This window comes from Octodon degus, unplaced genomic scaffold, assembly GCF_000260255.1.
Source record: "Octodon degus isolate 3935 unplaced genomic scaffold, OctDeg1.0 scaffold00105, whole genome shotgun sequence".
Classification (NCBI taxonomy): domain Eukaryota; kingdom Metazoa; phylum Chordata; class Mammalia; order Rodentia; family Octodontidae; genus Octodon; species Octodon degus.
In genome coordinates, this window is record NW_004524681.1 from 8,925,553 (window position 1) to 8,936,773 (window position 11,221).

The 11,221-nt window shown below is 47.7% G+C and overlaps 1 protein-coding gene across 2 annotated transcripts in view; it reads right to left on the reverse strand.

Annotated features, from left to right (window-relative positions):
- Sqor (sulfide quinone oxidoreductase) overlaps positions 1-11,221 on the reverse strand; it is a 60,661-nt gene that overhangs the window by 13,965 nt on the left and 35,475 nt on the right. For both annotated transcript variants that reach the window (XM_023724084.1, XM_004639029.2), the window contains exons 4-6: positions 7,010-7,063; positions 5,049-5,243; positions 3,477-3,686 (exon numbers count right to left, since the gene is read on the reverse strand). In XM_023724084.1, the coding sequence (XP_023579852.1) occupies positions 3,477-3,686; positions 5,049-5,243; positions 7,010-7,063 (459 nt within the window). The remainder of the gene's footprint in view (positions 1-3,476; positions 3,687-5,048; positions 5,244-7,009; positions 7,064-11,221) is intronic.

Consider the following 11,221-nt stretch of genomic DNA (forward strand, 5'->3'; position numbering starts at 1 on the left):
TAACCACTAAGAAGAATGTATGCAATGTGTTAATTATTGAAACTGTCCTACCAATTTGATTTGAAACTATCTCATTGCTATTTGTTTATCAATAAAATTAGGGGAAGAAAATATATAGAAAAACAAAAAAATTAAAAATAAAATAAAAGCAACCAACAGCATGAAGAAGCAACTAGAAAATGAGCAGAGGCACAATGCCAGCTGTTCTTTGGGCAGAGGACTAACACCTAGAATATATAAAGAACTCAAAAACATTAGACACCACCCCCCCAAAAAAATACCCAATCAAAAAATTGGCAAGAGAAATAGACACTTCACAGAAGAAGTACAAATGGCCAATAAATACATGAAAAAATGTTCAGCATCTCTGGCCATTAGAGAACTACAAGCCAAAAGAACACTGAGATTCCATCTGTCTCTAGAAAGAATGGCCATCACCAAGAAATCAGATAATAAGAAATGCTGGTGAGGCTGTAGGGAAAAAAAAAAAAGAGTTCTATTACATTGCTGATGACAAGGAAAACTAGCACAAGCACAATGGAAGTCAGTATGGAGAGTCCTCAGAAAGCTCAATCTAGAAATTCCATTTGAGGGCTGGGAATACAGCTCAGTGGCACAGCACCTGCCTGGCAAGCACAAGATAGATAAGTAGGTGGGTCGGTAGGTAGGTAGGTCGACAGATATTAATTCTATTTGACCCTGTCATTCCCCTTCTAGATGTCCACCTGAAAGAGGTAAAGACGTCATATTAGAGATGCATGCACGCCCATGTTTATAACTGCACAATTCATAAGAGCTAAATCTTGGAAACAGCCTATACATCCATCACCAGATGAATGGATGAAGAAAGGTAGTAATTACATACAAGGAAGTACTACCCTACCATAAAAAGGAAACATTTGCGTCATCTGTAGGACAACAGATGCATCTAGAACATATAATGTTAAGTGAAAGAAATCAGACACATAAGCTTAACTACTGCATGGCTTCCATTATATGAGCATTTCAATGTATAAACAAAGAGAAAAATAAATGACAGGTAATAGGAAACAGGAAGTTAGCTCTTTTGCAAATAGGAAGGTGAGCAAGAGAGGGAGAGAGGTGGGGAAAGGGACATAAAATGAATTCAGATGCATTACGTTCCTGTACCAGCTCCCCACGATGAGCGCAAGCATCATGCACTGCAAATGTGGACTGATCAAATGGAAAACACTCTAAATGGTAGACCCGAGCCAGCGCAGGCAGAGCTGGATGAGCTGGGGACATCCTGTGACAGCAGAAGGTAAGGAGGTGCTGGAAAATACAGCGGCCACGTGACACAGGTGCAGAAGGCAGCTGGAAGGTGCTGCTCCACACCAAATCTGGGACAATTGCAGCACCAAAAAAATTAAGGGCATTAATGAATGACAAACTATTGGGAGGCAATGAACGCATGAGTTCACACCAGTAATTAAGTAAGAGAGAAGGAAAGGCTCTCACTAACAGAATGCCTAGAGCCTGCTGGTAAAGGTAGCTGGAATTCTGGAGCAAGGAAACTGTCATTTTGCAAGCACCATAACACAAGTTTCAGGGGACAAATCTCCTCAATGGATGCTAACTCTAGGCAAAGATTTTTAACAAGTAGGGTGTTCGCGTGGTCTCAAAGTTTCTGCCCATAGACTTCCTTGTTAGCACGGGGAGAGGAGAGAGAATAGCAATTACTCAGTGGAAAAACTGAACCGTATCTTGACTCGTGATCAAAACAAACATCACCAATGAAGGGTCAGTGAACACTCTGCTGTGGGTGTGATTCCTGCAAGGCCAGCACTATTCACACAGTGGTCTGCAGCATTACCTACTTAGTGGTCTGCACAGAAAGCACAGCCTAGAAGTCATCACAACCAAACATGGGCGAACCGAACATGAAGAACAGTCTAGTTTCCTAAGAGGCGGAAGAGGGGTGTGGGTGCATTGTTCCAAAATGTCAGGGTCAGAGAAGGCAATGAAGCCTAAACACAACAGGTGCTAAGGAGACGTCACAATTAAACACAATTCTTGACTATAAAATAGGGTCTGACCCAGAGAGGGAAAAATCACTCTAAATCCTACTGGGTCATCAACAATATTGGATACAAAGACTGTTGTATCTGTCCTAAATGTTCTAAGTGATAAGTACTGCGGTTATATAAGAAAACATCTATCCCTTAGAGTATTTACACTAAAGTATTTAGGGGTAAAGGGACACAAGATTGGATATATATAATTTACCTTTGGAACAATGATAGTGAGAAAAAGGGTACAGAGGCAGAGTGATCAAATGACAAAGCCAAAGTAAATGACGTCCAACCCTGTAGGTGAAGCTGGGAAAGCCTGCCAGGAACTGTCTTGGTACTCTACTTTTGCAACTCAAAGTTTGAGGTTATTTCCAAGTAAGAGTTTTTAAAAATTATGACCCTGAGTCACCTGTAACATTTTTAATGCTATTCAATATGTTCCATTTACCAAAAAGAAAAAAAAAAAAAAAAAAAAAGAAGAAGGATGTGAGGAATAGATTTTTTTTTTGGCAGTGCCAGGTATTGAACTCAGGACCTTGCACTTTCCAGGCAAATGCTTATTCTACTGAGCTGTCTCCCTGGCCCTTTAAAATAAACTCTTTCTTTGTACCAGGCATTGAACTCATGACCTCATGCTTGCCAGGCAGGTGGTAAAGCCACTGAGATATCTTCCCAACCTGGGAATAGGTTTTTAGAAAGAGTGTGAACTAAAAAAAGAAGCTTAATATTTGAAGTGTTGATGTTTAGAAGATGGATCTCTGGTTCACTTTGAAAGCCCTTTTGTGGAAGCCCCCATTCCTCAAATGCAGAATAAAGCAAATGTGACTGTGCACGATCCTCTTGTCGCCAAGGCTGTAAGTAAAGCATCCTGTCCAGTGCCCTGCATCTTGCTCTTAACCCTGAAGGTACCACCATAAAAGTGCATTTCTTGCTTCACAGAAGAGAATGACTGCAACCCACAAAGACCAACCTGTGTGACAATGGCCAGGCCACCCCAAGAGCAAGGAGCCCTGCCAGATCCTTTGAGAGGACTTTCATGCAGATAAAAGATGTTGAAAGACAGTGCCATGTTCCCTGCATGCTGTCCCCGTGGTAGGCAGGGCTGAATCCCGCACACCACGCATTCAGACAGTGACCAGACCCTGCATCTGAGGAACCCCAGGCCATAGCTGAAGTTGTGAAATACGGGGACTGCTTCAAGTGGCTCGGTGCCAGGGAAGGAGAGCCACAGGTATGGGACGAACAGATGGCACCTGTCACTAAGTCCTCCAGGGCCCCCTTCAACACAGCTGTTCCCCTCCTGCCCACTTTGCTCCACCTGTCCCTTTCCCTATCCCCAGAGGTTCCCCCAACCAGCCCTGCCCAACCCAGTGATGGTGGACAGGGAGGGGAGCTGCTCCATCACCACCACCCAACTTGGCAGCTGGCACCACCCACACTCACAGAAAACACTTGGGTCTCCCCAGGTTTGTCCAGGTTCTCAAAAACAGCCTCCTGCCTGTCTGCGCGGACCTCGATGAGGTTCTGCCTGTAGTTCACAGTGAGGTTCCTCTCCCGGATGATCTCCTGCAGGGCATCCGCATACTTCTTCACCCCGAAAATCGCCCCAAGAGAAGTGTTGAAGATGATGTTGGCCTTGGATCGCTTTCCAGTCTGAGAAAAGGAAGAGGAAGAATCAATCCCAGAGCCCTACTCTCCCTTCCCTTCCATTTTTATTTCCTTTGGAACTAGATAGAAATTCAACCTGCAGGAGAGAGCCTCCCACTACCACACATTTTGGAGGGGTGATGTGCGCCTGAGCCCAGCACCACCTCATTTCCTGTCCATGATGCCAGTTCAGTGAGTGCACCCTTGGTGAGACAGAGGTGGGCACTGCCCAGCTGCAGGCTGGAGGGGAAGGAAGAGAAAGCCTTCCCAGAAGTCTCTTCCCACTCAGGTTTGCAATTCCATTAGGTCCTTTTTGCTGTTGCTTTGTTTTGTTTTGTTCTGCTTTGTTTTGTTTTGTTTTGTTCGACACAGTGTCTCTGAATAGTTTAGGTTGGCCTTGAACTCATTAGATAGCCCAGGCTGGTCTCAAATTCACAGCAATCCTCCTGCCTTAGCCTCCTGAGTGTGAAGAGTAAAGGCATGTAGGGTCGGCCAGTTAGCTCAGTGGACTAAAGCGCTTGCTTAGGCAGGTACAGTGACTGAGATTCCATCCCTAACATGCCATGCTGGCCCCACCACCTGGGGGGCACCCTGAGAGGGCAGCTGAGACTGGGCGTGGTGGTGCACACCTGTAATCTCAGCACTTGGGAGGCTGAAAACAGGAGGATCACTACAAGTCCAATCTGTGGTGAGACCCTGTAGACCCTGTACTAAATACACTTAAAAAAAAAAAAAAAAAGATTAAAGGCATGTGCCAGCATGTCCCAGCATGTCCCACTCCTTTTTGCCTTTTATAAAAATTGATTTTTTGCCTATTAAAATTGCAAGGCTGTATTTTGAGAACCAGAAAATATTCATAAACTTGAGCTTGACTGGAAACAATTGAGGTTTGTACACATGTGTATAAAAATTATCAATTTGCAATTATCTAACTTCAAATGTGGAAATTTTAGCCAGGCATGTTGGCGAACACCTGTAATCTCAGCACTGGGGAGGCTGAGGCAAGAAGATCACCAATCTCTAACCTATTGCCCCAGTGGACTTTTAGATATATAGTAAAAAGCATGTTACACAAATTATTTGATGACATGCAATACAACTAAATTCATATGCACACCAATTAGAACCATATTTTTTAAATCCATAGAAAAAACTCTGGAGGGACATTGATGATGAAAGCACTACTAAAGCAATTGGATTATGAGTTACCTCTTCCTTTTGTCTATCTTATCAACTTCAAGTTATATAACTATATAGATGTGCAACAAAAATTTAAAACTAAAGAAGGCCCTAGGGTAGGGACAAGGACCCCAGCGATGGCCATGTTCCCACGCCTGCACAGCCACTCTGCTGGAACTGGAAACCCACCTTCCTGAAGTAGGCTTCGGCTAAGTACATGATCTTCTGCGGGGCTCCAGCGCACTTTACGGGCGTGTTTGGGAAGGTGAAGATGGCATTGCCCTCCCTGAAGTCCTGCAGCGCCTTCCATGTCTTCTCTACTGTCTTCTCCGAATAATTGGACCCTATTTTGGGGTAAGCAAAACCCTCAGGTAGGCCCTTAATCTGCAACCAAGCACATAGAAAATGTGTTTTAAATCAAATTATAAATGCCTTTAGGGTCCTAGTTCCTTGAGGACAAGGTGCCAGCCCCGCCACACTTTTGGAGAACCAGTTCCCCTTGGGAAGAGGAGCATGGCTTGTACCTAAATGCCCCCAAAATCTCCCATGTTAGAGGTTTCAAAAGGTGGCTGGATTGTGGAGGTGCTGTACTCATGTGTGGACTGGTTAACCTACAGCTAAATGTGCTGTTAGGGCAGGGGCCTGGCTGGAGGTGGGTCACAGGGCATGACCTGGGAGGATGTGTTCTTGCCCCCAGGCCCCCCTGCTCTCCCTGCTCCTGGGCTATGAGTTGAGTAGTCTTTCCCTCTCACAACCCTCTGCCCAGCCCTTTCTGCCTTGGGGCCAGCCAACCATGGACTGCACCATCTGAAGTCATGAGCCAACATAAGCCTGTTCTCCTTTAAATTGTGGGTGTTGTATTTTGTCCCCTTGACAGGAAAGTGACTGAAGCAAAGAGATAGGCAGGACCCAAGGCCATTCATTTATATCAGCAGCACACCAAATTCACATGACCCCCTCAGGCTGTACCACATCAAACTCTTGGAAATGGCATGACAATCAGGTCATCCGAAGCATGAGCTGTAGAACCTGCAGACCTGGCCTGAGGCCCAGCTTTTCTACTTAATAGTTGTGTGATCCTGGATACATTCCTAACATTTCTAAGCCAGTGGACTCCAGGAGCAGTGTGCTGGGAACTGGCCAGGGATGCAGCCTGTCAGGCCCCATTCTAGACCCACTGAGGCAGGACCCTGAGGCAGGCCCAGAAATCGGCCTCCACGCCACTGCCTGGTGGATGACTTCTGTGTTCCTGCATGCAGCGCACACCAAAACATCTCCCACACCCTCGCCAGGGATAAGTCACAAAACACAAAGACTTCCTGGGCTGCCTCCTAAGAGGCTCTGGCTGGGATCCTGGTCCTTCAGTCATGACCTGGTGAGCACCAAGCTCTACGCGCTCCAACTCCTCACCCTCTGTCTCCAACAGGCCCCTAGAAATCGGAACGATGACTTGACTTGCTCCACTATGTTTCAGGGAAATAAACTCAAACCTCACAACTGCCAGGTAGCGTCTGGCTCGCAGAAAGAGACCTCAGGAGCTGGCAAGGCCGCATGGTAGTGCTGTGCCCCCACACCATGAAACCCAGCTGTCCCTTCAACATCTAAAGGTGGACTGCTGGAATCCCAGCCTTAAAGTCTCCTAAGAACTCTCAATCTAAGCCAGGCATGGCAGCCCACACTTGTAATCTCAGTACTTGAGAGACTGAGGCAGGATGCCTGCCACAAGTTCCAAGTCAGCCTGAGCTACATAGTGAGTTCACGGCCAGCCTGAACTACATAACGAGACCCTGTCTGGAAAAAAATATAAATTTAACTAGCAAAAGAAAATTTAATCTTTAATACAGCTGACTCAGTGCACATAGAAAGTCAGGTTTTTTATCACTGTCAGAATAGCAGCTGTTGTACATGAATTACTATCGCAGCACACACATAATGAACTCTGATTAAAGCTTAAAGCTGAAATACATTGTTATCACTGACAGAATCCTAGAGAAGACTTTTTTACAGCATAAAAGGACCACTGAGAAATAAAAGTAGGAGAAGATTTTCAGGACCTCTTTCTTGTCAAAGTGGATATAAAGCAACAAAATACAGTGTTTGATCTTGGCATAAATAGGCCAATTTAATGTAGGAAAAACTTAAAACTGTACCTTCTCATAGTCCAGCTGGATTCCAAGAGCAAGAATAAGATATTTGTAGGAGATCTGAAACACACAAAAAAAGAAAGATGCTTTAGACCAAATCTCAAAAAGCAGAAAGCACCAGGGGGTGCACACCTGTAGTCCCAGCCCTGGGGAGGCTGAGGCAGGAAGATCACTGTGAATTAGGCCAGCATGGGCTATACAAATGAGTTTGAAGCCAGCCTCAAACTACCTAGAGAGATTCTGTCTCAAAAAAAAAAAAAAAAAAAAGAACTGACTGCCCGAGATGTGTGAGGTCTGTGACAGTTTTGAACTTATCAGTCTTGGTGGGGGATGGGTGTGCACACTCTGGGGGAGGGGCCTCCTGCAACCCTTCTGCATGACCCTTACTGCTCCACAGGCACTGTGTGACCTGCCTGGCTATCGGACACCTACAGTCTTACACTGTAGAGAATAACAAAGAGGCCATAATTCTTTGTGCCTTGCTTACATTAAAATATTTTCAGACTGAGAGGTGGAAAAGGAGTTCCTAACGTTAAAAAGACCATCAGTATTTATTAAAGCTAGTTGTAATGCGTGCATCTGACCTGTCACACCAACTGGAAACTAGCGCTTCGAGGGTTCTTGGGAAGGATGAGATGGAACAAACCTGCTGCCACTTACTGACCAAATATGGGCATGGGGACCATTCACGCTGCACATCAGAACCCCCATAAATAGGAAGCTGGAGGGGCCGGGTCAGGATCAGGGCAAACACAGGCAGTGTGTGGAAGAAGGGTGGAAGCATGAGGCCACCACTGAAAAGCTGGAGGGAGAGGATGGCCTTGAGGCTCAGGAGCCAGCCGGGGGAGGAGCGCCGGGGCTCTGCCCAAATGGAGACACAGAGCCAGCTCACTGAGCAAGGCCCCACTGGGGCGAGGGGTTCCAAGACCCAAGAGCTCACGGCTCTGTCTGGGCTCTGAGCGCAGCAGGCAGCCGATGCGGTCCTGCCTTGGATTGCAGGACACTCAGCTGCAAGGTGGCCAAGGCTCCTGTCAGATCTCTCACCCTCACCACAGCGCCCTGAAGTCCTCAGCACGAGTGCCTGATGTTTTGTACCCATGTCATTCTCCTCTCTGCCTGGGTCACTCCCAGGGGTAAAGGACACACCTTCTTCCCTAAAGTCCTGGACTCTAGAAGGGTCATTAGACTAAACTGAGGTACTAAGGTAGTGTTGGATGGATGGGTGGGTGGGTGGGTAGATGGATGAATGAATGGATGCATGGATGGATGGAAGATAGACACATGCATGTATGCACGCACAGGTGGATGATTTATGATTTCATTCCTTGCAAAACAACTTATTTGCATGGAGAGCACAAGGTCCTGAGTTCGATTTTGGATACAACAAAAAAAAAAAAAAAAAAAAACATATATACAGTTGATCCAAAAGGGCACACAACATGAGCCTCTTCGGCTCTATCTTCCCTGTCCATAGGGAGCCAGCACTCTAACATTCCCAGACCCGCAGGCAGGTGGGCCTGCTGATGGCTGAGTGAACACTGTGGAGCCACCAGAATTCGAGGCGACAGGGAGCCTGGCGCTGCAGGTCATCAAGCTGATGGCTTGTGCCTGCCTTCATGGTCGCATCGGAGTGTGACAGTGATGATTTCCAAGGAGCAGGGCAGACAAGCTCTCCATCAGGGAGAGCCAGCGCGGAGGCAAGACACAGCCGCACCAGCAGGAGAGCAAAAGGAAGCCTCGAGTACCTGGAGCAGAGCAAGTTCAGGTTCGCAAACCAGATGGCCTCAACCTCAGCGGGAAGGAATTGCGAGAACTCGAGTGCAGGACTCCTGAGTAGCCGCGGAGGACAGGACAGACCCGCAGAAGGCTAAATAAGGCCAAGGATCCTCGATTGGTGCAGGGTGGGGGCGGGCAAAGTCCTGACACTAAAGGTTCACAAATAGGTGCTAACTCCTGGCCAAGCCCTTGGCTCAGCTTACTTAACAACGTCTCCTAGTAATTTAGAGAAAGACAGAGCTGCAGGGCCTGTGTGCTGCACGCAAGATGCTTCCTCTTTTGGTTTTTTTCCATGTTCTTTTTTAAAACAGTAACATTTCACGAACATTCGCCCATCCGCGCAAGCCTCTGTTCTAAGTGCTTTACATGTCTCCACTCATTCATGTGTGATCAAGGTGCATACATAGCGAATGTTTGAATTTTAAAATGTATTGCAGTAAAAGCCGCATGACCATTAGCCTCTCCCCCCCTGAACACACTTGTCCCACTGTTCTTGCCACTTTCTCAGGCACTTCTGGAAGCCCTCTTCCTGGAGGGTCTTTACAGGACGTGATCCAATAAGGGGGCCACCGCCGGCGCAGCAGGCTCCTAAGAGTGCGACACTGTCCTCATCCACCTTCTTCTCTGGATTTAACACTGTGCAACTCCTGGCTCTTCTCCCAGGGCAAAACGACCAGGAAAGGGGAAACACGATCAATGGGTCCAGGACACTGAGCCAGCCGTGACAGTACCACCAATGACACTCCCAAGAGAGGAGGGCCAGGACTGCTTCAGAAAGTGGCAAGTGGCAGGAATGAGGGATAGCACGTGTGAAGTGAGGGAGAGATTTTGAGGGAGATTATTTATTTATTTGGTACAGGGTCTCACTACACAGCTTGGATTCACAGTGATCCTCCTGTCTCAGCCTTCCCAGTGCTGGGATTATAGCCCTGCACCACCATGCCCACTTTCTGGGCAGCATGGCGTGTAGTACCAGGGATCGAACCCTGGTCCTTGTGCTTGCCAGGCAGGCGCTTAGACCGCTGAGCTATAGCCCCAGTCCACAATCACCATTTTTTATATTACCTCATGACGCTAACTCTAGCCTCATCAATAAGGTACTATGATTATTCTCATTTTACAAAGGAAGAAAGTTAGACACAGTTTGCTCTGAAATACTTATTTCCTCAGCACCTTCTGCGGGTCCAGTCTACGCGGTCCGAGCACAGTGATAAACAGGAAGACCCAGTTCCTGCCCTGCAAGCATCCACGCAGCGGGAGAGATAAGATTGCCAGCTAATGACGGGAAGCCGTCATTATTAAATCACAGAACGCTAGGATAGCAGGACACAGGAGAACTTGACCAAGCAGGTCAACGAGGGCCTCAAAGCCTGGGCTGAAGGTGAGTGGTAGAGAGGGCGCCTGGGGAAAATAAAGGAGGCAGAGGTGTTCAAGGAGCCCAGAGGCCCTGTGCAAGCAGAACTAGGTCAAGTCTGGAAAAAGAGCAAGGGTCCTCCACACCTGGGACCCGGGGCAGGAGAAGAGCCAGAGATGCCCCGAGGCCAGATTTCTGTAGTGACTTCAGCTCAGTTTTTCACCTGGTGGATCAGACAAGAAAGCGTAAACTAAAAAGGGAACAGTGCGGTAAGCTGTGAAGAATGGTGATCAATTTACACTACCTTTCAGAAAGCTCCGAGGGCCCCATCACAGAAAAAAAGCCTTAAACTTCAGGGAAGCCATCTGTGGGGACAGCTAGGAAAGCCTGTCAGCTGGCTGAGAATCGTACATCCTAGAGACTCAGAAGGTCAGGAGGATGAACGCAAGTCAGCACGGTGATCACATATGAGAGGCTCAGGCCAGTCTGTAATGCCCTCTAGGAACTATTTCTGCTTAAGGAAACCCTGAGAGAAAGTCGCTCCGGGTGGCACCCACTTCTTCCCAAACATAAAACAAGGCTCTGCAGCTTCTCTGAGCGTCTGAGCTTCAGCAAAAACCAGGGGCCAGCAGGGGGGAGGCTGAGTGCCCCTCATTCATTCTCAAGAGGCAAAACAAGTTGCTGGGTACACAGGTTCAGACCTGCGATCCCTGCGTTCCAGGAGGCTGAGACAGGAGCATCAAAAGGGCCAGGCCAGCAGGCCTAGCAACCTAGTGAGACCCTTTCTCCAATTTTTAAAAGAGGCTAGAGATGTAGCTCTGTGCAAAGGCACAGGGTTCAATCCCCAGTATTAGAGAGGGGGCAGGAGAGGGGAGGGGGAGGGGAAGGCAGGGGAGGAGGAGAGAGGAGAGGAAGAGAGGGGAAGGAGAAAAGGGGAGGGGAAAGGGGAGGGGAAGGAGGAGAGGGGTAGGGGAAGAGGAGGGGAGGGGAAAGAGGGGAGGGGAAGGACGAGAGGGGAAGGGGAAGAGGAGGGGAGGGGAAAGAGGGAAGGGGAAGGAGGAGAGGGGTAGGGGAAGAGGAAAGGAGGG